The sequence below is a fragment of the Microcebus murinus genome, chromosome 4 (genome assembly GCF_040939455.1).
Source record: "Microcebus murinus isolate Inina chromosome 4, M.murinus_Inina_mat1.0, whole genome shotgun sequence".
NCBI lineage: Eukaryota > Metazoa > Chordata > Mammalia > Primates > Cheirogaleidae > Microcebus > Microcebus murinus.
Window position 1 is genome coordinate 102,967,640 of NC_134107.1, and position 27,513 is coordinate 102,995,152.

General features: G+C 39.4%; 2 protein-coding genes across 2 annotated transcripts in view; both read left to right on the plus strand.

Moving 5' to 3' along the window:
* The window catches only part of SPA17 (sperm autoantigenic protein 17), a 306,364-nt gene that overhangs the window by 215,384 nt on the left and 63,467 nt on the right, over positions 1-27,513 (plus strand). The window lies entirely within an intron of this gene.
* On the plus strand, positions 19,427-26,954 carry PANX3 (pannexin 3). Its single transcript, XM_012752496.3, has 4 exons — positions 19,427-19,607; positions 20,812-20,954; positions 24,123-24,337; positions 25,882-26,954. The coding sequence occupies exons 1-4, from the start codon at positions 19,427-19,429 to the stop codon at positions 26,519-26,521; spliced, it is 1,179 nt and encodes a 392-aa protein (XP_012607950.1). The 3' UTR covers positions 26,522-26,954.

Below are 27,513 nucleotides of genomic sequence, written 5' to 3' on the forward strand. Positions count from 1 at the left end.
GAACACTCTTACACTGCTGGTGGGACTGCAAATTAGTGCAACCTTTGTGGAAAAGAATTTGGAGATACCTCATACAGCTAGATATAGAAATACCATTTGAGGCCGGGCGCGGTGGCTCACGCCTGTAATCCTAGCACTCTGGGAGGCCGAGGCGGGCGGATTGCTCGAGGTTGGGAGTTCGAAACCATCCTGAGCGAGACCCCGTCTCTACTAAAAATGGAAAGAAATTAATTGGCCAACTAAAAATATATATACAAAAAATTAGCCGGGCATGGTGGCACATGCCTGTAGTCCCAGCTACTTGGGAGGCTGAGGCAGGAGGATCGCTTGAGCCCAGGAGTTTGAGGTTGCTGTGAGCTAGGCTGACGCCACGGCACTCACTCTAGCCTGGGCAACAAAAGTGAGACTCTGTCTCAAAAAAAAAAAAAAAAAAAAAAAAAAAGGAAATACCATTTGACCAGCAATAGCATTGTTGGGCATCTACCCAAAAGAGCATAAGACATATCTGCACCCGAATGTTTATGGCAGCACAATTTACTATTGCAAGATCATGGAAACAACCCAAGTGTCCATCAATTCATGAGTGGATAATTAAAATTTAGTATATGTTCACAATGGAATACTACTCAATTCTAAGAAATGACAGTGAGCTAGCATAGTTTATGCTATCCTGGATTAAGTTTAAGCCCATTATCCAAAGTGAGGCGACACAAGATCAAGAAAATGGGCTCCACATCTACTCACCATCAAATTGGTACTGAGTGATTAAAACTATGGTGTTCAAATGGTGGTAGTGCTCACCAGGGTTTGGGGGAGGGGGAGATACACATCTTAGGGTTGTGGCAAGCATTGTGTGTGGGGGGGAAGGGAATACCTTTAATCCTTCGTAGGAAAAGGCAAAGATATACAATGTAACCCAAAGGTCAAAAAAGGAAAAAAAAAAAAAAACAAACTTTTATGGGGTGGTGGGCAGATGGGACGGGGGAGGAGGGGAAGGATATATACTTACAAAATAGGTGCGATGCGCACCACCTGGGAGTAGGACACACTTAATGTTTTGGTAAGGCAGGGGCGGGGGGAGGAATGGCAGGGGGAATATATGTAACCCTAACAATATTTGTACCCCCATAATATGATAAAATAAAAGGGAAAAAAAACCAGAATGTAAACCAATGGAAATTTAATATTTGATGAAGGTAGCATCTCAAATCAATAGAAAATAGGGTAAGTTATAATTTTTTAATGGCAATGGTACAACTGGATAGCCTTACGAAAAATAATAAAATTAGATCCATTTCTTACACCATAAATAGTATAAATTTCAAATACATCCAAATGTAAAAATTAAAATCCAACAAGTTCTGGAAAGGAAAGCGAAACATGGATGAAGTTATTTAAAACCTGAAAGTAGAGAACACTTGGCAGATAACTATTCAAAACCCAGAGGCTATAATTATTATATAAATATTAATAAATGTGACTACATTTTAAAAAGCATTTTTTGCCTGGAAAAAAAAATCATAAGAGAAGCCAAAGGACAAATGACAAAATGAGAAAAATATATATGGAATTTATATTTCAGACAAAAAGCTAATATCTTTAATATATAAAGAGCTTCTAGAATTTGAGAATGAAAAGACCTACAATCCAAGACAGAAATGGGCAAAAGATACAAACAGAGATTTCAGAGAAAATAGAAACATTAATGTTTCTTAAACTTATAAAAAAGATGCTCAACTTTTCTCCTATAAGAAATGCATTTTAAACTATAGAAAAGACACTTCAAGAAAAAGGGGGTTGGGACTTCTTTACCCAATCATGATAGAGTAACAGGGTGCAGACCTGACCTCTGCCTTATATCACTAGAAAGCCAGACAAAATATATAGAACAGCTGTTTTCAGACATTAACAAAAGGCAATGAAAGACTGTTTTTCAGGAAGGAGAAAAAAGAAAAGAATTTTTGCCCAGAAGCAATTTCCAAACAGGGATGCAGGGATCAGGAAGCAAAAAGGACTTGATAGTTTCAATTATTTAATAATTGAGCATTAAATCCTGAGTAGAAGACCAGAGCAGTTAGAATCTGTGGAGGAGAAAACTGGAGAAAAGGGAGCTATGCAAAGATGAACTGTACAAATCTGCATAGAGATCTACTTGACCCCCCTTTTGCCATTCCTACCCCTTCTGCCATGTGAGGACACAGCATCTGTCCCCGCCAGAGGAGGATGCAGCAACAGGGCGCCATCTTGAAAGCAAAGAGTGAGCCCTCACCAGACACTAAACATGCCAGCACCTTGATCTTGGAATTTCCATTCCCCAGAACTATGAGAAATAAATTTCTATTATAGTTGACCCTTGAACAACACGAGTTTGAACTGTGTGGGTCCATTTATATGTGGATTTCCTTCTGCCTCTGCCACCCCTGAAACAGCAAGACCAACCTCCCTCTTCCTCCCCCTCCTCAGCCTACTCAATGTGAAGATGATGAGGATAAAGACCTTTATGATGATCCACTTCCACTTAATGAATAATAAATATATTTTCTATTTTCTCTCTCTCAAAAAAAGGAAAAAGATCTACTTGAGATTTTGGCTTGATGTCACATCTAAATATAATTAAATTCTATAAAACCAGGTTAAGGGGGGGGAAAAAAACCTTTTTGATAAAACAGATTACCAGAGAACAATAAGCAGAACAATTCCCAGAGTTTACACAGCCTGGAATCATTTAAGTTCCTACCAGAGTGAAGACATTTCAATAAATACATGAAGCATACATTAAGAAACCCAGAATAATCACACCATAGTACTGGGACTGTATCTGCCCTATGCTATTCTCAACATACACTAGAAAAGCTCAAAAATAAACTTCAAAAGGATCAGACTAAGCCTCAAGATACTTAAAAGCCTTCCAGAAGAAATACCAACACACTTTAAAAGAATACAATAAAATACAGCACTCAGCAACATAAAAGCTATTATTTCCATTTCTGAAAATTACTCAATATGGAAGAAGCAGAAAAACGTGGCCTGTAGCCAGGGGGAAAATAGTTCTCAACAAAAATTCCAGAAATGACGGAGATGATGGAATTGGCAAATAAAGACTTTATAATTAGCTATTTTAAATATATTAAATGTGCTCAATAATTTTATTTAAATGAACATGATGCTGAGAGAAATGGAAGATATCAAAAATAATCAAACAGAACACCTAAAGATTAAAACATATATAATATCCAAAAAGAAAAAAATTACTTGATTGTATTAACATCATATTAGATGCTACAGAAGAAAACATCAATGCACTTAAAGACATAGCAATAGAAACTATCCAAAGTGAAACACAGAAAAGACTGATACAAAAAAATAAACAAAATCTCAGTGATCTATGGAACAACATCAAGCAGTTTAACATAGATATAATTGTTGTTCTAGTAGGAGAAGGAGGAAAAGACAAAAATACTTGAAGAAATAATGGCTGAAACTTTCCCAAATTAGATGAGAATTATATGTCCACAGATCCAAGAAACTCAATGGATCTTCAAGCAGAATAAACACAAATAAAATCATTCAAAGGTATATCATAATCAGATTTCTGAATATCTATCAGAAAGAAAATTTTAAATGCAGTGTGGGGAGCACATTGCATAAAAAGGAAAAAAGTGATAAGAATGACTACAGACTTCTCATCAGAAATAATGCAAATAAGAAGATAATAGTGAGACATCTTAAAAGTGCAGGGAGAAAACAATCTAGAAGTCCATATTCAGTGGGAATATCTTTCAAAACTGAAGGGGAAATAAAGACTTCTTAATACAAGCAAAAGCTTAGAGAATGTGTTGTCAGCAGACTGCACCACAAGAAATGTTAGGAAGTTCTCTAGGCAGAAGGAAAAAGATGTCAGTTGGAAACTTAGCCCCTAAAATTGTCAAAAGTTACCTTGGAGATATGATGTAAATGTAAAACCAGAGAGCACTTGAAATTTTAAGTGTGTGGATAAATATAAAAAGCATTTTTCTCAATTGTTAATGTCCTTAAAAATAAAGCAAGGAAACATGATAGAAAGAGCAGAGGTATGGGCTGCAATTTTAAGTCAAGTAGTGAGGTCAGGCCTCACTGTGAAAGTGGTATTTGTACATAGACTTGAAAAAGATGGTCAGAGTTGTGCTCAGTAGTATCGGCTACCCTAGGGTACTATCGAGTAATCATGGCTTACTGAAAAATCCCACCCAGGCCATACATTGCATCATGCACTTCAGTAACCATACCTTAACCCAAAGTACTGGCTCTAAAGGGAGAAATTTTTGGACATATGGAGATGTTTAGAGGAGCAAAAAAAATCTCTCTGAGCATTTGAAGAAATCACAAATTACATAACAAAGATAATTGTGTGAACACCCTATTCTGTTCTCCAGACAGCCAGCCCTGGCTGCTCTAAATTCCATTTGTTGAGAATGGAAAAACAAGCACCACATGTACTCACCAGCAAATTGGTATTAACGGATCAACACCTAAGTGGGCATATAGGAATAACATTTATCGGGTGCCGGGCAGGTGGGAGGGGGGAGGGGGGATGGGTATATACAAACATAATGAGTGAGATGTGCAACGTTTGGGGGATGGAAATGCTTGAAGCTTTGACTCAAGGGGGGAGGGAGGGCATGGGCAATATACATAACCTTAACATTTGTACCCCCATAATATGCTGAAATAAAAAATAATAATAATAAAGTCACATAGTATCTAAAAACATATGTAAAAATCAAAAGATTGAGTAAAATAAAATCAGGACCAATGAGCCATTCTAAAAAAAAAAAAATTCTATTTGTTGTATACTCAGCTTCAGGAAGGGATCTGATAAAACTCATTTCTTTAAGGACTAATGAAGCTGGTATGTGACCATCTGTACTTCACATTCCTTATTGTTTTATATTAGAAATTTACATTCCTAATTCAATATTAATTGAATTTATATTATGATATTTATATTTATAATAATTTCTGTTTTAATGAGGACAGAAGTTTCAGCCAAGCAATAAATCTCTATTTGGAGGAACTGAAGCCTCAGTTAGCAGATGGATTATATATATTTTTGGTCAGAATTAAGGACTGGAGTCCTTGTGGAGAAGTTATAAAATCGTAACACAAAGGCCAAAGTCTATGTTCTTCTCAGCAAGAGCTGTTTATGAGTATATGCACAAACTTATCAATGATTGCTTATCTTTTCTTTGACCCCTATTCAACCAAGGCTCAGCAGTAACAATGCCTCATTTATAGATTTTCAATGGGAGTGTTGCCATGTCTTTCAGTGTTATTAATAAATCCCAATCCCCGTTCTCAATCCCACTGCACAAAATTTACAAGTAGAGAAAAACAATTCATTATAACAAACTTCAAATAAGCCCCATAAGGCAGGCTCTTCTTGAGACTCAAGAGCAAATAATACCTCAGGGGTTCATTAAAAGTTGACTTTTCTCTAAGAACCCTTGAGGGTTCTTGTCTGGATGATGCAATACTAGGGAAAGTTCCTCTGAGTTAATGTCACTTTCACAGACTGTTGCCATGGAGGCTTCATTTCAAATGCATTTCAAAATTATTAGAGCACTCTCTTTTTAGTTTTTTTTTTTTATTTTTATTCTATTGAGGTAAAATTCACATAAAATTCACCATTTTAAGCATATACATAAAGTGTATTTTAGTATATTCACAATGTTTTGCAACCATCAACTCTATCTGGTTCTAGAATATTTTGTTATCCCCCCAAAAAAACTTCATAGCTGTTAAGCAATCACTCCCTGTTCCCTCCTAACCCCAGCCCCTGGCAAGCAATAATCTGCTTTCTATCTCTATGGATGTGCCTATTCAGGGCATTTCATATAAATTAACTTATACAATATGTGGCCTTTTATATCTGGCTTCTTTCACTTATCATAATATGTTCAAAGTTCATTCATATTATAGCCTATATTAGTACTTGGTTCCTTTTCATGGCTAAATAATATTCCATTGTATAGATAGGCCATATTTTGTTTATCCATTCATCAGTTGATGGCCATTTGGATTGTTTCCACTTTCGGGCTATTGTAAGTAATGCTACTTGAAAACCAGCCAAAGGTGAGATCTTAGGGCTTTCTCAGGTCTCTTCTGAGCAGTATCCAGCCCTAAGTCTGCACATGGCCTTCCCAGGAATTTGTGGGAGCTTTTCAAAGTCCTTATTTCCCAAAGCATCTCATTCTCCAGTCTTTCCTGTCAGTCTTTTTGGTTAATCTATTTTTTGCCCCAGTTATCCCTTGCTTTAAGCTGTGACTAATACATTTGCCTTTAAATACTTTTGACAAGCCCCATCTCCCTACTCCCACTCCACACCCCACAAAGCCACCTCAACCCTGGGAGAGAGTTCCAGATTAGGCAAAATAAAGGCAAGCTCCTTGAGCTAATTTTTCAGAGAGCCAGCAGAGAGGACAAAACAAACCACCTCAATTTTTTAAATATTCATAGATGCATTAACTGGATAAACGATAATGTATAGGAGAATTATTTAGCTTTATAAAAGGAAATCCAGCCCTTTATGACAATATGAATGAATATGAACTTAGAGGACATTATGCTAAGTGAAATAAATCAGATACAGAAAGAAAAAGACACACATGATCTCTCTTATATGTGGAATCTAAGAAATTGTCAAATACATAGAAACAGAATAGAATGGTGGTTCCCAGAGGTGGGTTAGGTGCAATGGAAAGATGTATGTCAAAGGGTACAAAGTTGTAGTTATGTAGGATGAAGAAATCTAGATATCTAATGTGCAGCATGAGGTTAATAATATTGTACACTAGGAATTTTCTAAGAGAGAAGACTTTAGGTGCTCTTATCACACACAAAAAAATAGGTAACTATGTGACAAGACAGATATGTTAAACTGTTCACTGTAATAATCATTTCTCCATATATAGGTATATCAAAAATCATGTTGTATAACTTAAATTTTACAATTTTTAAAAAAACCTCAATTTTTTTAGTATATGATCTGTTATGCTCCCTCCAGTACTGGGTACTTGTGCTGGGAACGTGGGATTCTATCTTAAAGGCTGCTGCCAACAAGGTAGGAGCTAGAGGCATCCAACATAAGTTAAAATTGCACAAAGCTCTCTTACCAAGATTCAGCTTTTTCCCCTTGATTAAGTGTTCCCTGGTTGCTGCAAGTTTTTGATTAGTAACCAGAGTTCTAAGAAAGTTGGTTCAGAAAGTTTTTGCCAGCTTATTTGTTGCTTTTGTGGGTGGAAAAAAGACTTTTGACGTTCCCTACCTGCCATTTTTGCTGACCTCACTCTAGGATCACCCCCCTTTGTTCTCAGATTGGGATATTCAATTACGGTCCTATTGAGTAATAAGACAATAAACGTTGGAGTCAGATTGATCTCAGTGCAAATGCTGGCTCTGCCACTTCCTAGCTGAATGACAGAGAGATACATTTGTTTAACCTCTCTCTGAACTTCAAATACCTTAAGATAGGGATAATAATTCCTAAGCTGAAAGAGATAGGGTTATGAATAAATGGTGCCAGACATAGCACCATAATTTAAGGTATAAAGCTTATCATGTAATGTGGATTTTCCTGTTTATACTACTGCAATGTGAAATTTACAGACTTTTCCCTATAGCTAAGAAGGAACATGGTTAGAACATGTATTGTTCCTGAGGGGTGGGAGAAGACAGGTAAAATCAAATGAAAACATGTATTTTAAAATGCACACACACACACTCACAATTACAAACAGTATACACAATATGATCTCACATTTGATGAAAAGGCATATGAATCCACAGAAAAATATCTAGAAGGATAAGCATTAAGTAGTTAAGAATGGTAAGCCTTGGATAGGGGAAGTATGGTAGTTTTAATATTTCATTTTTTCTTATCTATATTTTATCATGTTCTACATGCACATATATTACTTTTGCAATTTTTGAAATGCTTATGAAATACAGTAATAAAATCTCTGTTTATCTCTAGAAATTTAATAAATCAACTTTACTTCAAAAAATGAAGTGTTACACAAAATTTATAGCAAAACAGCATGTTACAGTAGAAAACAGGAAGGGCTGGTGGTCAGAATTACTGGGATCTAGGCTCAATTCTGCCTCTTACCAGTTGTATGACCTTGGGTGATTTGGGTAACATCTTGAGCTTCAATTTCCTAAAATGAAAAAAAAAATGAATACAGCTCACTTCTTTTTCCCTATCTTGTGCTGATAATAAGGTAATCAAGATAAAGCTAGTGCAGCCACAATGCCAAGGAGACACAGGTATACGGATATAAGAGGGCTGCACACTAGAACAGTGGTTCTCAAACATTGATATGTATTAGAATCACCTAGAAAAGTTGTTAAAACTCAGATTGCTGGGCCCCATTTCCAGAGTTTTTGATTCAGTAGGTCTGGTAGTGGGGCGCAAGAATTTATATTACAAGTTCCCAGGCAGTACTGACAATGCTAGTCTGAGGACCACTCGTTGAGAAGCACTGAACTAGAGGCAAGGAAACAAACACAGGCTCTTCAGGTTCAAGTTCCAAGTCACCTGTATTAGATCCATGACGTTAGGCAAATCTCTTAATCTGCACTTTTTTTTTCACCAGTAAAAAACAGTAATTCCTGCCAATAAATACCACCTGTCCACAAGATATTTATGAGAATTAAATATTTAAACCTGAGAAAGGAATGCATAAATTCTACTGAATTATAAAAATATTATTTATTATAAAATATAGGTAACTAACATAGCTGGAATTTGAATTATTTTCATCTTAAGAACCCTACAGTGAAGATCCATGGCTTCCAGAAAACATGTCTGAAATCTGAGTACTAGCTACTATAGAGATAACAGTGCCTCGGTTAGACACCATGATGTGAACACGTAAATATTAACAATAATGGCCACAGAGTTATAATTTGTTGAATGCTTAATATTTACCAGGCACTGTACTAATTTAAACCTCACAATCCTGTAAGAGAGCTATTTTTAATAATTCCCAATTGTAGCTAAGGAAGTTTAGGCTTCAAATGTTTAAGTAATTTTTTTAAGGTTATACAGAAAAGACCAGGAACAAGGTTTCTAAATAATATGCTTACAGTGCTATTTGTTGACTCACCTAACTTAGACATTATTTATTAATTCATGGCCTAGAATAGTATTAATACTAACTCATAAAGTTATTCAATAATTTGTTGCTAAAGAAATTGCTACCCATTAGATTTGATTGGGATTTTGTTCTCTTACTTTCCCACACTGCTAAAATTAACTCCTATCCTCCCAAAATAGGTAAATCACAGTTTTCATTTCTCAGTACTCAATGTTTACTGTATTGTGATATGTTATTTAGATATTTAGCAGCATGCCTGGCCCCTAGATGCCAGTAACATGCTGCCACCCCCAGACAAAAAATGTCTTCAGATATTACCAAAAGTCCCTTGGAGGAAAATCACCCCCTGTGGAGAATCACTTGCTCTAGAAGAATAATCCAATCAGTTCCAGCAAACAACTTTCTCAAAAGAAAGGTCCTATTTGTTCTTACAAGCTCTGCATTCCTTCTGCAGCTTTTCTTCTAAGCAGCAAAAAAATTAATGTGTGTGTGTGTGTCAGAAGAAGGTGTAAAGTCCAGTAATAGCAATCATTTTTAAAATTGAGATATAAGTCACAAACCATAACATTCACCAATTTAACATGTACAATTCAGTGTTTTTTAGTGTGTTCACAAGGTTGTGCAACTATCACCATCTAATTCAGAACATTTTCACCACCCCAGAAAGAAACCCCTGTGCCCATTAGCAGTCACTCCCCAATCCTCCCTTCCCCCAGCTCCTGGCTAATCTACTTTCTATCTATATAAATTTGCTTATTCTGATCATTTCATGTAAGTAGAATCATACAATATATAGCCTTTTGCATCTGGCTTCTTTTACTATTAACATAATGTTTTCTGTGCTGTAGCATATATCACTACTTCATTGCTATTATGGCTCAATAATATTCAACCGTGTGAATATACCAGATTTTGTTTAGCCACTCGTTAGCTGATGGGCATTTGGATCGTTTGCACTTTATGGCTGTTATAAATAATGCTGCTATGAACATTCACACACAAGTTTTTGTGTGAACATATCTTGTTAACACTCTTGGGTATATACTTAGGAATGGAATCACTAGGTCACATGGTACCACTGTTTAACTTATTAACTTCCAAACTCTTCCACAGTGGCTGTACCATTTTACCTTCCCACCGGTAGTGTATGAGAATTCCAATTTCTCCACATCCTCACCAGCATTTGCTATTATCTATCTTTTTATTATAGCTATCCTACTTGATGTGAAGTGTTATGTCATTTGGGGTTTATTTTGTATTCTGTGATGGCTAATGACACTGAGCATCTTTTCTTTTTTTTTTTTTTTTTTAATTATTGTCTAGCCTAAAACTATGGTGTTCAAACACTGTCAAACACTGAGCATCTTTTCACATCCTTGTTGGCAATTTGTATATTTTCTTTGGATAAGTGCCTATTGAAGCCCTTTCCCCACAGATTGGATTGTTTGTCTTTTGTTTCTTTTTTTTATTATTTCTCTGAGTTGTTTGGAATTCATTGATTGTCTTTTATTATTGAATTTTAAGAGTCCTTTATATATTCTGGATACTAGACCCTTATCAGATATATGATTTCCAAATATTTTCTCCCATTTTGTAGGTTGTCTTTGCACTTTCTTAATAGTGTCATTTGAATGTACAAAAGTTTTTAATTTTGATAAAGTCTAATTTATATATTTTTAGTTTTGTTGCTCATGCTTTTGGTGTCATATCTAAGAATCCACTGTTAGATCCAAAGTCATGAAAACTTATCCCTGTGTTTTATTCTAAGAGTTTTATAGTTTTAAAAGCAATTTCTTTTATAGACTAAACTTTAACCTGCCTTTTTGTCTTAAATGTCCAAAGGTTCCTCCAGCAATCCTCTTGGGTGTCAATATATGATCACCATCAACTGTAAGCCTTTTTGCTTTAACCATTGGTTGACTCTAAAAGTAGAAAACCAATAAATAGTGATTTGGGAATCAACGCTTAAAAACATAAAAATGGTGAAGCAATGAGAGTGGCTGATATTTTAAGGGGTACAATGTGATATGGGAAGAAGAAGTCAAGGACAGAGAGACTTTTGGGGATCCCATTGTAAAGGGCATGAAGAGGAGGAGGATCTGATTCCCCATTGAAATCATTTCACTTTTGAGCTGTGAGAGTGTTATTTTCTATTTCTAGTTCCACCTACTTCTAACCCTGACCTAACCTGAATTTTTCTGAGCTCCACTTTGGCACTAGCACAGAAGGCACATAGAAAGAACAGAGCTCATCTGTTTTTCTTAGTTCCCTTATTTTATTCAGGACAAACTACATTCAAAATCCAATTTGCTCAATATTTTAAACTACAAAATTATCAGTTGCTATAATCTAATCCTTCTCTAACAGAACAGAAAAACTCCTCCTGTCTATAGTCATAGATGTTGGCTTTTCAGCAATCACAGGGCTTAAGCCCAAATACCAATTTTTGGATTCAATTTCATATGCAAAGCAAACCTAGTTATTGGCATTAATACGCAGTACTATATCCTATTTCATTTCATATTTTCTCTCATTTTCAATATATAAACCCATAAACATATACATAATTTTTCATAAATATGTAACTGTGATAACCTGCATATTTTTGTGAGTATGTACAGTTCTTTGTTCTATATTCTTTTCTTTCTTATTTGTGGTATTGTGTCAATAGCACAGTCATGACACATGCAAACACCTAAAACAGCGTTTCTTCATGGTCTTCTAACTTTTACATCTGTGTGCATTAAAATTCAATTAGTCAAGCTCCATTAACACTGACATGCATGGCCTATCAGGGTACAGACTGTACTCCTTTTGGAAATGGTTTCTCAGGAACCACCACATGATGTTCTCACCCCATCTACCTCCCTCTGATTTAGCTGCTAACTATCCTCCCCACAGTAGGACACCTGCTGTGTTAGATCACAGAGCTTCAAGTCCAGGGGAAATCTAAGGATGATTTCCAGATGCCTGATAGGAACTCACATTTCCATAGCAACTGCACGTTTGAAAAACATTTTCGTTCACATTATCCCATTTTATGCTTACAATATACCTTGGGAGTTGATATTATTACTCTTCATTTTATAGATAAGGGAATGACTTATCACTCAGTAAATAGTATAACTATAACCACACCACACTGTACTCCCTACATTTTGAATATCACCTTTACATTAATTATCACAATCTAGTGAATATTTTGGGATTGCCTATATGGAAAGGGAGATTAAATTTCAGAAGCAAAATACATGTCCAAATCTAAGAAATAAAACACAAGAAAAAATTTATCTCTAAATATGTGGAAAGGTTGTAGGCAGTAAAAACTCCAAGTCTAGCCCATTTACTCTAACCATCCTGACCTCTGGAACAGTCTGGCTGGTCTGACTCCTAGAAAACATCCGTAGCAGTGAGATGAGTAAAACACAGAAAACAGTTCAGTGGGGGGAAGATGTTCATACCTGGCCCTACCACAGGACTTCAATCTAGACGAGAATGGCGGCAGGAGATTACTCTACAGTGACAGATTTCATCTCTAAGGAGTAAGCCAGCCAGGGCTCCAGCTCCCCTCTTCTAGGGATCTATTTGAGCACTATACTACAGTCTGGTCTTGATTACTCTAATTTTTCTTAATTCTCAGCTTCATACTCCCAGGTACTACTTCAGCAGAGATTTATCATTTGTGGATCTCTGCAACTGCTCTGTTATTAAAACATTGATCAACTTTGTGTTGGAGAAGACCACCATTTCCTATGAGGATGGCATGCCACAGCTGTATTTCTTGCTTATGTTGTCACGGCCCAGTGCTACATGATGGCCAACAACTGCTGTCATCACATCTCATCAAGTTAGCTCCCTGCTGGTAGTTGTAGTATTTGTAATGAGCTCAACTACTGTAATATTGTGATTTATTTATCAGTCTTTACTTCTCTCATGATGCATGTATGATATTAATATGAAAAAATTTTGGCTGAATTCAATATTGTTGCTACCATTAATAGATTAACAGTCGATGTTTCCTATACCTTTTCTCTCCAGCATCCTCCACATCAGCTTCACAGAGGGCAAGCTCTGGAATTTTTCTGTGGGTCTCATGCATTCACACTTCTGCTTTGTTCTTTCTCAGATCGCTTGCTCCAGAAAAAATCAGGTGCCATGCAGTAAGAATATTCAATCAGCTCTATGGAAAGGGCCATGTGGTGAGGAAGTTAGGCCTCCTGCCACATTGAGGCCTTCTGCCAAAAGCCACATGAGTGAGCCATCTGGGATGTGAATCTTCCAACCCCAATCAAGACCTCAAATGACCAAAGCCAACCTCTCAACTGTAATCTTGTGAGCAACTCTGAGGCACTGCAATCCAGCTAAGATGCTACCAAATTCCCGACCTACAGAAACTGGGAAATAATATATGTTTGTTGTTTGAAGCTGTTAATTTTTAAAGTAATGTGTTATACAGAAATAAGTAATGCATATATGAAGAAATACTCAAAACTCATTAGTTATCAAGAGAAATGCAAATTAAAATAATGAGAGATCACTTTTTACCATTATCCTTATAGGACCTAAAAGTTCTAGTCCTGGATATGGGTCCCCACTGAATTTTCTTGTAGGACCATAAGAGGAAATGTACATCATTTGTGGTACAAGAAGCAGAAGCAAAATGAGTGTCCCTCAATAGGCAAGTGAGTAGGTAAAACAATATATTCTGCAGCAACAGAAACAAAAGATTACCTGTGAACATAGCAACATGGAATGCTGAGGGTTTTTTAAAGTAAAGAACAGAATGAGATATGAAACAGACTATTGGTTATGTATACTAAACTTACAATGTGTAGACTTTTGAGTACGGTTAGTACGTTGTGGCAGACAAATGCTCCTGCAGGAACAAATAGAAAAAGCTATATTAATTTTAAAAATTGTGTTTTGTGAATATCAGGAAGCTATGGAGGAAATGAGAACAAGATGAATTTTTATCCTGAGGAACTGTCTGCTTCTGGGGCTTTGGTCCAAGCAGAGAGCCTCTGAAGGGGAAAAAATGAACCATCAAAGCTTCTTAGAGTGACAACTGGAAACTTGAAGGACTTCAAACAGATGGCAGTTTTCCCTCATACTATGTTGACTAAGTGATGGGGTTGTGTGGACTGAGGACTAGAATAGAAGCTTCTGAAATGCAAAATGAAATCTCCTACACTCTGTGGTGCTTAGGAAACAGAGACTCCCCAGAAGGAGGAGACCTGCATTGAACTCACTGATACAAACTCACTGAGCCAGTCTCTTCTTCTTCAAAACATTTGCCAAGTTTTGATGCTGCCTACAGGAGAGACTACAAACTAAATGGAAATCCTCTGAAGATGATGATAGAACCTCTTACATTCTTGCACAATTTAAGAGACTAAGACCCAACACACTCTCAATCAAAAAACTGGAAAAGTCAGGCCTATGAATGGAAAAAACTACAGGCAGACTGAAGATTATAATACTAAAACTCCAACACAGACCCAAACATGCTCAGTTCCTGATAAGATCGTGACCAGCTCCTCGCCCTACTTGCCTAGCCAAAGAAAGGAGAACCATCTTTGGTGAAAGATAGCATCATCTAAAGCATCTATAGACTAGACTTAATGACTTCCTTCTACTGAATAGGAAAAAGTAGCAGTTGCAACTTCAGAGATTGGGTCATGAAAGGCACTATGGCTTCCTGTTTGCTTTCCTTCTTGGATTACCAGCTGCCATGTCACGCTATGGAGAGACCCAGGTGATAAGGAACTAAGGCCTGTTGCCAACACCCAGCCAGAAATCGAAACTCCCACCCAATAACCACTGAGTGACTTTGGAAGAGGATCCTGCAACCCAATCAAGCCTTTAGATATCTGCAGCCCCATTCAACATCTGCCTACAACTTCACAAGAGACCCTGAGCCAGAACAACCCAGCCAAGCTGCTCCTAAATTTCTTTTTTTTTTTTTTTTTTTGAGACAGTCTCGCTTTCTTGCCTAGGCTAGAGTGAGTGCCGTGGTGTCAGCCTAGCTCACAGCAACCTCAAACTCCTGGGCTCAAGCGATCCTCCTGCCTCAGCCTCCTGAGTAGCTGGGACTACAGGCACGAGCCACCATGCCCGGCTAATTTATATATATATGTTAGTTGGCCAATTAATTTCTTTCTATTTTTATAGTAGAGATGGGGTCTCGCTCAGGCTGGTTTTGAACTCCTGACCTTGAGCAATCCGCCAGCCTCGGCCTCCCAGAGTGCTAGGATTACAGGCGTGAGCCACCGCGCCCAGCCCTAAATTTCTGATCTACATAATCTTTGGGATAATAAATGTTTTTGTTTTGTTTTAATCCCTAAGTTTTTGCATAATTTTTTATGCAACAATAGAAAACTAGTGCATTAAGCTAACACAAGAAACCAGAAAATCCAAATAGTTAAATATTTACTAAGTAATTAAATCCATTACAAAAACCTCCAGGCAAAGAAAATCCCGAGACTAGATGGTTTCACCTGTAAATTCTTCCAAATATTTAGTGAAGAATTAATACCAAAATTGCATAAACTCTCACAGAGAGAGAGGATAAAGAGGAAATAACTAACTCTTTGGGTAGGAGAGCATAACCTGCAAAAGTCCTTATAAAAATGGAAAATTAGGCCCGGTGCGGGGGCTCACACCTGTAATCCTAGCACTCTGGGAGGCAGAGGCAGGTGGATTGCTCAAGGTCAGGAGTTCAAAACCAGCCTGAGCAAGAGCGAGACCCTGTCTCTACTATAAATAGAAAGAAATTAATTGGCCAACTGATATATATATATAAAATTAGCCAGGCATGGTGGCACATCCCTGTAGTCCCAGCTACTCAGGAGGCTGAGGCAGTAGGATTGCTTGAACCCAGGAGTTTGAGGTTGCTGTGAGCTAGGCTGACGCCATGGCACTCACTCTAGCCTGGACAACAAAGCGAGACTCTGTCTCAAAAAAAAAAAAAAAAAAAGTGGAAAATTAGATCAAGTTCTCTCTTAAATGGAAATGTAAAAATTCTTTAAAAAAAATTTATCAAACTGAAACCAAAAAAAATATCAAGAAGATAATATATCTGAAGCAAATGAGGTTTATTTCACAAATGCATGAGTAATCTAACATTTAAAATTTAATCAATATATTTTATCACAATAATGGAAAAAAGACAAAAATCATATGAACATCTCTACATACACAGAAAAAGAATTTTTAAAAATTCAACATCTATTCATAATAAACACACTTAGCAAGCCAGGAATAGAAGAGAACTTCTGTAATGTGAAAAAGAATGCCTACCAAAAAAGAAAAGATAAGAAAACAACCTACTACCGTGACCACCCTGCTCAATAGCAAAATACTAAAAACTTTCCCCTAAAAGAAGGAAAAAGACAAGGATATCCACTATCACTACTTATATTCAATATTTTACTGAAGGTCCTAACAAGTGTAATAAGTCAAGAAAAAGAAATAAAAGGCATAAATATTAGAAAGAAAAAAATGAAACTGTTATTTTTTTCACAGATGAAATGGTTACATAGATAAAAATAATCCAAATGAATCTACAAACTATTAGAATTAATACTGAATTTACAAGGTTGCTATATACAAGATCAATACATAAAAATCAGTTATATTTCCATATATTACCAACAAACACTTAGAAAATCAAAATTTTTAAAAAATAGTTCATTAGTCATCAGAGAAATTCCAGTTAAAACCACAATGCATTACTACCACACACCTTCCAAAATGGCTTTAAAAAGTTTTTTAATTGCAAAAAACTAATGGCAAGGATGTAGAACAAGGACCCTTATAAGATATTGGTGAAAGGTAAATTTATACAACCACTGGAAAACTATAGAGAAGAACATATATAGCATTCTGACCCAGCATTCCACTCCTCAGTATATACCAAACATAAATGCACACATATATTCACCATAAGACATATATTAGAACGTTCACAGTCACATTATTTTATAATACCCGGAAAACCTGAAAACCCAAATGTCCATCAATTGGCAAATGGATAAATAAATTGTTGTGTAGCTATAAAACATAAAAAAGTGAATTTCTGATACATATGACAACATGAATGAATTTCAAAATTATGTTGAACAGACAATCCAGACACAAAAAATACATGCATATGATTCCATTTATACAAAGTACAAAAACAGGCAACAAAATGGATGGTTCTTCTAAATATAATGTGGCACAAAAGAAAGACACAAAAAAGTATAGACAGGTGATTCCATTTTTATAATATATTAGAAAGGCAAAGCTAATCTACACTATTAGAAATTAGGACAACAATTAGCTTTTGGGAAAAGATAGTTATTAGAAAGGAGCACAAGGTGGTTTCCAGGATGCTATTAATGTTCTGTTTCTTGGCCAGATGAAAATGTATTGAACTGCACACAAGATATATGCATATTAACATATGTGTATTATACTTCAATGAAAATGTATTTTTAAAAAGCAAAAGAATATACATGCACATAAACCAATAATAAACATTTGGCAAAAACACACAATTATGTGTGTTTTATTTATAAAAGATATAGAAATGGAAATATCCTCTCAGTAACAGGGAATAGAAACAAAGGATCCCTTCTGCCGTTCCCACGCCTAGATCACGCCAGTTACACACAGGGCAGCTCTGAATCAGAGTTAGCCTCTAGACTGTGGGATGGGGAGAGAGGAAGCCCCAACCCATACCTGTGGGGCCAGGAAAAATATTCAAATAGAGGCCCACATACCATATACCTAAAAAATTAAAAGTTACAAACCAAGTAACAAACTGTTGAATAAAATTCTGTATGTTCTACCTGCCTACCCTGACATATCACACACATACATATATATATACAACCTTCATAATGATCAGGAATGCCAGGCTCAAATTTAGAATCCTCAGACTCTCCCAGGCCCCTGGCCCAATCCCTGTCTCTTTCCAACCCAGCTAAGTATCACACTGCAAAAAAACCTCACAATTGCATGGGGGTCTACCCCAGGACTTCTAAATTCAATCCAAATCCCCACAACCAGCCATTCCTTAGGCCTACAAGTGCATACTGGCAGCACAATCTTCCCTGGGAGAATGTCCCTGAGGAAGAGGCCCACACAGGTCCTGGAGGCAGGCTGGGGCCTGTGGGCAGGGTATTACAGAGACCCACGCACAAGAAGAGTGGTTTAGAGTGGGTGCATAGGCCTGAGTGAACACATCCCTTGGCCCCATGGACTCACTGCCTCATAGGAAGGACACAGCCACAGGGGACCAGAGTAAAGGCCAGCTTAAGGGCCTATACTGCCAAGTTTAAGAGCAATACTAGATACAAGAGTACCTTATTCTCCACCCAAACAATCCCACCAAAAGAGCTGATATTTGCCCTACACTTTAGTTTACAAAGCACCTGCACACACAATACTTTTAATCAATCCCACAACTTTGTAAGATTGTAACATACTTCCATTTGAGAGATGAGAAAACTGAGCTAAAAATGACTTGCCTGAAGTCACACACACAAAAAATGAGCACTCCTCGGTCTCCAGTGGAGGAGTCTTTTCTCTAATTTCAAAGGTACTCAACATGGCATGCATCCCCCAGCTCTCTAGAGAACTGATGGGCTAAAAAGGAACTTAAAATTATAAGTACATAGTTGAAATATTTTGGAAAAAAAAAAAACAGAGTCAGAAAAGGACATTTAACACCAAATACAGAGCAATTTCTGGGAAAAAAACCTGGGCCCAGAGCAAAAATCATCACTGGGACAAAGACTACTATGTAGCGGTAGCAATCCTAGCTGGGTCTTGGGGGCTCCATTCCCACTCCAAACCACAAAATGAGGGCCTACAACACATTTAAGGAATCCCCACCCAAATTCCACACCAATTACATGGGGGGTGGGGGGGTCTGGCTCCACAGCCCTCCTTCTCTCCACCACTCTGCTGAAAATACTTTATTAATGAGAGGGCGACATAAAGCCACAGGACACCATCTGCTCAGAGGCAATCCAGAGAGAGAGCAGCCTGGCACCACCCCAGGTGAAGCCTGACCCTCCTCCAGCAAGGACCCACTAAGGCCATGCCTCCCTCTAATTACTAAGTGTCTAGCTCAGGACCTGGGAAGTTATTTAGAGAACCATCGCCTGCTCCTTGCACAGATTATCCATGACGCAGCAGGCACTGTCTGCTCGCAGCCAGCTGCCTGAAGCTGCCATCTCCTCACTCCAGTATCCCGGGATCCCTTCTGCCGCCTCTGCACCCTCAAGTTCAGCAGCATCATGTCTCTTGCAAACACAGCTGCGGAGTACATGCTCTCCGATGCCCTGCTGCCTGACCGCAGGGGTCCCCGCCTCAAAGGCCTGCGCCTGGAACTGCCCCTGGACCGGATGGTCAAGTTTGTAGCCGTGGGCTCCCCGTTGTTGCTGATGTCTTTGGCATTCGCCCAGGAGTTCTCCTCTGGTAAGTTACTTCCAAAGCCCAGTGTGTAAGAGAGATTCCACTTCATATCAGACTCTGCATGGGCTTAGAAGTGAGATAGCACTCACGGTGACTGGGTTTCATGACTTTGGGCTGGGCTGGATAACCCAAAAGGCAGACAATATATGAGCAAAGCAGAAGCACTAGAAAGTTTTAAAAGTCATCTCCAAAATGTTACAATAAAAAAAATTAATTGTAATTTTAGTATTCATATTTATATATTTTATATCATTTCAATACTTAAACTTTTAGTTTGGTTTTCATATGATGAGAGAGGTTGGAGTCCCATAATCTTTTCAAGACCTCAGACCTCTCCATCTTAGCCACACTTTGAAGACATCTCTCGCTTCCTCCGTGCTCTCTTCCTATGCCCCATCTCCAGGGTTACTGATCTGAGAACACATGTTAAGTGTCTGATGGAGCCTGGCACATTAGGGGAGCTGGATAAGCTCAGTGGATCCTCTCCACAAACCCCAGCCACACACAGACATGAACATACACATGGAGCTAGTGCTTCAGGTGCTGGATTAACTCAGCAAATCCACTGCCTCTATTAAAGAGAACGTGGACTTCCCTAGACTTCTGGCTTTCTTTTCTGGCTATGCCACGAACTTACTACATTTCCCATTGAGGGGTGCCAACCTCCCACTGCCTCTTTGTCAGCCTCTTTCTGGAAAATAATGGGAAAACAAAAAGCCAGACTCTCCTCCAAATCTACTTTCCTTCTGGTACTACATACCCACTTTTCCTCTTGATTTGGGCTAAGAAATCCAGGCAATTAATCCTTCACATTTTAGTGTCGGCTCTCTCAGGAAGGAGACGTCACCATCAAACTGCAAGGCATCTGGTGCCAGGTTGTGGGAGCACAGGGAGCCCCCACTGCCCACCAGTCTGGGGTCTAGGGGACTCCGACAGAACAGAACCACCAGACCTAAGAGGCTGAGTCAGTCACTGGTAGGCCTGGGCCAAAAATCAGAATGCTCTCCAGGTGTGCCCTATCCAACCGTGACACAGCCATGCCCAACTCAGAAAACTGGGGCATGGGAAGAAGACAGTGCCTGCCAAACACAGAAATCAGCAAGGAGTTGTGGAGGTGACCCCTAGAAAACTGTCAGATGAGTGCCCCCTGTCTTCCCATTCCTCCACTCCAGCTCGGGGCTGCCTCAAAGCTGCATTCCTATTCCAGGGTCTCCGATCAGCTGCTTCTCTCCCAGCAACTTCAGTGTCCGGCAGGCTGCCTATGTGGACAGCTCCTGTTGGGACTCACTGGTCCACCATGAGCAGGACAAGCCTGGCCAGTACAAGATGAAATCTCTCTGGCCCTACAAGGTAAAGCAGCCAGACTGTATAAGGCCACCTCCATGGCAGCGTGGAGTGGACGGAACTGCATCGTTCTATTTCCTGTTGACTCTTACCCCCACCTCCACCCACACCCCACTTATGTTGGTCGCTGACTTTCATGTTTCAGGCATTCTTCAAATGTCTGGTGATCTTTGGTTGCCCACTCTTGTCTGACTGGAAGGTTTGTGCTCACGGTTGAGGCATGTAGACAGGCAGGCTTCAGTTTAAGGTGATCCTTTGATCTATTTCACTGGGAAAACCTCAAATATCAGTATCTTCAGTCCTTTCTCTTGGGCCAGTTGGTTTTCTCCAAAAAAAAGTCATTCAATCCTTAATTTGTGGGGAAAGGAAGGGTGCAGTTGCAATTAAATCTGGCTGCCCACCCTCTGGGAGCTCGGCTGTGGGTCTCACTGTTCAGTGTTCATTCAACTGTTCCTGCCATTCTCAATATGGTTCCCCTGCCTCAGTGGACCCAAGTGCAGAGTTTAAACTGGTTTAATCTCTCCCCAGAGAGCAATCTCAAGGTTCTGTAAAGGGAGGGAAACAGTAGCTGCTTGAATGCCTCACGTTACAGAAAGGATCTGTGGGTCTGTTTCTCACACAGATTTCTCAAACAATTTTCCTGTTTTCAGCCCCATCTACACTGTCATTTTCAGAAGTCCCTGGTTATCTCCATTTCCCAGGGCTTTCTGGTTCTGTGGTGCAAAACAGCTTGCCTGCCCCTGCACCAGCTTCCCGCCCTCCCTGTAGGCTGCTATCTTCCATAATGTAACTATTTTCCAGTTTTCAGTATTTTGTTCTCTTGTCTCCTCTCCTGTTCTCTTTGTCCTTACAAGATTACATCTTTTTTTAATCCTTTATTGTTATCATAGTGGGATTTTACGACAGATTAGCAGTAACATATATATTCAATTCACAAAGTCATATAGCATTTTCTAGGCATGAAAATTCATAAAGCCTCAAATTGCCACAATTCTAGGATCCAGGCAAAACCAGAGACATAAGGGAAAGAGTTCAGGAGGTTTCTGTCACTGGAAGCTCAAGCACGATTTAAATGGTAACAAGTTCTACCACAGAGGGGATTCACATGTCAGAAAAGGGTCAAATTGTCTGATAATCAAGATCTTTAAACCCAAATTCTCTGCCTCCACTCCAAATCTAAGAAATAAAATCTCTATGGGCACCTTGTTCATTTTCAAGAAATGTCATTTCTTAGACAGGAGTGAAAAGGTTCTAATTTTCTCTCGTGGCCTCATGGTTAGGTACCTTTCCTAACATAAGCTATCTTTTTGAGTTCAGAAAACACACCCCCTTCTCCTCTACCCAGGTGCAATCATATATGTATCCTCTCTCTTTTTCTTCAAACTCTCCTCTAAAATAAGCATCCCTGGTTCAGGAGAAGCTATAAGTCAAGTAGTCATTAACGGAGTAAGCTCCAAATATCAGACAGCCTAGATCCAAACCCTGGCTCTCCCACCTGCTAAATGTGCAACCCTACAGAGGTTACTTTATCTTTTCATGCATCAGTTTCCTTATCCATAAAATAGAGATACTAATCATACTGACCCAATAGCATCCTTGTAAAGATCAAATAAATCATGCATGTTAAGCATCTAACAAAAATGTAGCTTTAAAAAGCCTTTACAGGCCGGGCACTGTGGCTCACGCCTGTAATCCTAGCTCTTGGGAGGCCGAGGCGGGCGGATTGCTCAAGGTCAGGAGTTCAAAACCAGCCTGAGCAAGAGCGAGACCTGGTCTCTACTATAAATAGAAAGAAATTAATTGGCCAACTGATATATATATAAAAAATTAGCCGGGCATAGTGGCACATGCCTGTAGTCCCAGCTACTCGGGAGGCTGAGGCAGAAGGATCACTGGAGCCCAGGAGTTTGAGGTTGCTGTGAGCTAGGCTGACGCCATGGCACTCACTCTAGCCTGGACAACAAAACGAGACTCTGTCTCAAAAAAAAAAAAAAAAAGCCTTTACAAATAGAGATTTTACTGTGGGCAAAATAGCAGGCCCAACCCTGTGAGGTGTGGTAAATACGAGGAGGAAACCTAAGTAAAAGTTCCTAATTAGTTCACAAGGGCCGCCATAACAAAGTACCACAAATTGGGTGGCTCAGTCAACAGAAATGTATTGTGTCACAGCTCTGGAGGCCAGAAGTCCAAGACCAAGGTGTCATCAGTGTTGGGTCCTCTGAGGGCCAGGCCATGAGGGAAGGACCTTCCAAGTCCCTCTCCTTGGCTCATAGACACAACACCCTGGGGCATTCTTCCTGTGGCCATGTCTCCCCTTCACTTGACTTTTTATTCTTTTAAGAACACCAGTCACCAGAACACCAGTCCTAATTGGATTAGGGGCAATCCTATTCCAGTAGGACCTCATTTGAAATCAACTAATCACATGTGCAACAACCCTATTTCCAAATAAGGTTTCATTCTGAGGTACTAAGGATTAGGACTTCAACATATTAAAGAGGGGGAAATACAGACACAATTCAACCACGGCAGTCCCTTATCTCAGGTGTAGCTAATAATATAGGTGAAGAGACAAGGTTTATGCATTCTTAAAAGTCAGTTCATCCTTGGTTAACATGGAATGTAAAAAAAAAAAAAAAAAAAAAAAAGTCAGTTCGTATATCTGCATACCTAAAAGAGCTCCCCCAAAGAATTCCAAGATAGTGTCTGATGGTGCAGGCATTACCAAGAATCCAAAAATTAAAAAAGACCACTGTGCATCAGAGAAGTCCAGGAAGGTCATCTGGAGAAAATGGGATTTTCTGTCCCCTGGGATGCCATGGCCACTGTTGGCTGTGACCTCTGGTTAGCTACTCAGATTAACACATTTGGAAGGGGAAGGTAGGGAGAGCCTGCCTCTCTCCCCCCCCCCACCTCCATCCCCTTTCTCTCTCTTTCTCTCTCTCTACCGGGGCCGAGACAGATGCTGGGTCAGTTAAGTAGACCTGGGGAGCATGAAGATACACGTCCCTTCCCTACTAGGCCTCACTGTACTCAGCCAAGTCCATGCAGGGCCTGTGGTAGCCCATCGCCCATCTCCTCTGAGACAGGCACTTGGGAAAGGGTAGCCCCTCACTCAGCTGTCACTCAGGTCTCAGCAGCCTGCCCCCCTCCTCAGCTGCTCTCACCCCACAGGCGCTTCCCTACTCCCTGCTGGCCTTGGCCATGGTCATGTACCTGCCAGTTCTGCTGTGGCAGTATGCGGCCGCACCAGCACTCAGCTCAGATCTGCTGTTCATCATCAGCGAACTGGACAAATCCTATAATCGCTCCATCCGCCTGGTGCAACACATGCTGAAGATCCGGCAGAAGAGTTCCGACCCCCATGTGTTTTGGGATGAGCTGGAGAAGTGAGTTGTTTCTTCTACCTTTTTCTGAAAAACTGAAAAACAAAGAACTAAAACTTAGGGCTAGTCAAGCATTAAAATGATGTCTTTGCATGGCAATTTTTAAGTTATCTTCTGTGCCATCCTTGTCAAGAGTACTAAGTATTTACACATCACCTCCTTAACTTTCTATCATTTCTGTAAAGAGAAAGGATTCTACCTCTAGTGTACAGGTGACTACACTGAGCCCACAAAGGTATTTGTCTCTCTAAAGTACCACTTCTGCACACTATTCTACACTATTCCCCTCAGAAACCTTGAATAGCTCCCCCCATGCTTACCAAGAAATACCCCAATTCTCCTAAATATATGTCCAAGGCCCTCAACATAAATAATGTCACCATTTTCAAACCTCTAACTAGCAGGTAACAGAAACCTTCCACTCTATGTAGGTAGTCTCCTTCTTTTCCCATCAAATCATTTATTTATCTAATCATTCCTACATCTGCACACTGGGCAATGCTCTAGGTGCTTCTGCTAAATTAGTGTGTGTATTGCGGGGTGTGGGCAGGAGAGACAGAGCTATACCTGCCCACGTGGGGCTTACATCCTGCTGAGAAAAACAGACGACAAATAAACAGAACACATTTGTAAATTATATGTCAGGAGATAAGTGATATGAAGAAAAGAAAAAGTAAGGTGGGGGTTGGGGGGGTCTGGAAAGCCAGAGGGATGAAGAGAGGTATTGTTTTAAACAGAGGGGCCAGGCTCAGTCCTCCAAGAGGACAAGAGGACAGTTGAGCTAAGATTTGAAATCATATTGTCTTATGTTCATGCATATACCCTATCATCTGAAAAAGTTCCTGTCTACCTTTTGAAGCCCAGCTTTAAGCCAATATTCTTCATAAAGGTCTCTGAACACTCTAGCCCACACTGTTAGCTCCCTCTCCTAACTTTTGCAACTACTATGGTTTGTGTCCATCATTTTAGCAACATATCAAGTGCTATTTTTATTTCATATTTGCATGTCTTATCTGTCCCTTCCCCACAAACCAGACTCTAAGGTTCTTTGAGTCTAAGCAGACACGGGCTTGCATGTACTTGAACACCACAGCTCTGAACAAATGTTAGTATTAGTGACCACATTTATTTATATAAAATGAACTGGCCTAAAAATCATACACAGAGTACACAGGCCAAGAATGAGAATGCACTTATTTAGACTCCCAGTCCAGTGCTAATTTCATAAGCCTATTGCTTCCTAAGCATCCTACTTCAACTTAGAGCTTTAGTCTGCCTTGCTGGCCAGAAATCCAGTGTGACTACTCATTACTCACTGACCATTCACTGGGTTTATCACATTGCACTCAATAGTTGGAGAACCAGGATATACTCACACACCTGTTTTTGGCATGAAGCGTGGTTATGCTCAGGGAAGGAAGATTTTCATGTGAGCCAAGAATGCCATGTTGGAAACACAGATCTTCTTTTACTTTCCCATGTGTCTCTCTTAGGGTACGGTTCTAAATGGCCCTTCCTAACCTTGCCTCCTGTCTTCCCCTGCCCAGGGCTCGGAAAGAACGATACTTTGAATTCCCTTTGCTAGAGCGGTACCTGGCATGTAAGCAGCGCTCACATTCACTAGTGGCTACCTACCTCCTGAGGAACGCCCTCTTGCTCCTCTTCACCTCAGCTACTTACCTGTACCTTGGCCACTTCCATCTGGATGTCTTCTTCCAGGAAGAATTCAGCTGCTCCATCAAGACAAAGCTGCTAAGCGATGAGACCCACATCCCTGATCTGATCACATGTAGGCTGACCTCCCTGTCCGTTTTCCAGATTGTTAGCCTCTCTAGTGTGGCAATATACACCCTGTTGGTTCCAGTGATAGTCTACAACCTCACACGGCTATGTCGGTGGGACAAACGACTCCTATCCATCTATGAGATGCTTCCAGCTTTTGATCTCCTCAGCAGAAAGATGCTGGGATGCCCCATCAATGACCTCAATGTGATCCTTCTTTTCCTCCGAGCTAACATCTCTGAGCTCATCTCTTTTAGCTGGTTGAGTGTCTTATGTGTGTTGAAGGACACAACCAGCCAGAAGCACAACATTGACACAGTGGTCGACTTCATGACTTTACTGGCTGGCTTAGAACCCACAAAACCTAAACACCTCACCCATCAGGTGTGTGATGAACACCCATAGTTAAGAAACCATGGAGCAAGAAAATCTGTGAAAAAAAAGTATCTCTCCTTCCTCACAAGCCACACCTACTAAAACAAAAAATATATATACACTTTAGAATTGCTAAGCTTAATTCAGCTGAATCATCTATCCTATATCATGTTATCCTAAAGGTGAGAAGCTGCAATAAAGACATGGAAGTAAAATACGAAAGCTGGAGGTAAAGAGCCAAAAAACTAAAAATTGGGGCTATAGCATTCTATGAGAATAGAATAAATAAACAAATAAAGTCTAGAAATTCTACAAGGAAAGAAGACTCTAAAGGCTATTTATTAAGGCACATTTTTCTCACTATATTCATTCCATCACCCTCTAGGATATACACTCAGCTTACCCCGAAGAGCAAGTGAGGCAATCTGTTAAGAAATTAATAAAGATGTGAAACTCCTGGAAACTTTTTGGTGTCACCTGAAATCCCAGGAATTTGTTCCGCTTGCTTTGTGGAAGTCATCAACCTTGCCCAGGTCCCCTGTGGGTAAGCAAAGTGAGTCAGAAGTTAATGAAGGCTTCAATTTGTATTCTGATCTTAGGGTTTAAGGACATAGTAGAACAAGGCCAGGGCCATGCATGCACCAGCCTTGAGTGAAGCCTTGAGGTGTCCACACCACTTTTCATCATCTAAACCAGGGATTCATTTCACCAAGGGCTGGGATTATGAGTTGTGGACTCTTTCACAACTCTTAATGGGCCCAGGTATGCTTTTAGTACCCCAGGGGTTACTATACCTTCCCTTAGAGCCAATCACTGAATAGCAACCACATAGAACTAAACAAGATAGAAAGTAAAGTACTATTGAACCCTCTTTCCTAATTCATCTCCCATCTTAGCTCCTAACTTCCATTCCTGTGCCTGGATTTAACAGAACCTTGATCTGACTCCAAAGGCCATGCTCAGCCACAGTACCATGCTTTCTCTCATTTTATATTTCTTTTTAGGGATGCACATTATGTATT

Bases quoted from the DNA above. Each gene is read 5' to 3' on its own strand.
- PANX3 (XM_012752496.3), top strand. From the start codon at position 19,427: ATGTCTCTTGCAAACACAGCTGCGGAGTACATGCTCTCCGATGCCCTG. The intron at 20,955-24,122 runs GTAAAGCAGCCA...CTCACCCCACAG, and splicing joins AATCTCTCTGGCCCTACAAG to GCGCTTCCCTACTCCCTGCT. The intron at 24,338-25,881 runs GTGAGTTGTTTC...TCCCCTGCCCAG, and splicing joins TTTTGGGATGAGCTGGAGAA to GGCTCGGAAAGAACGATACT.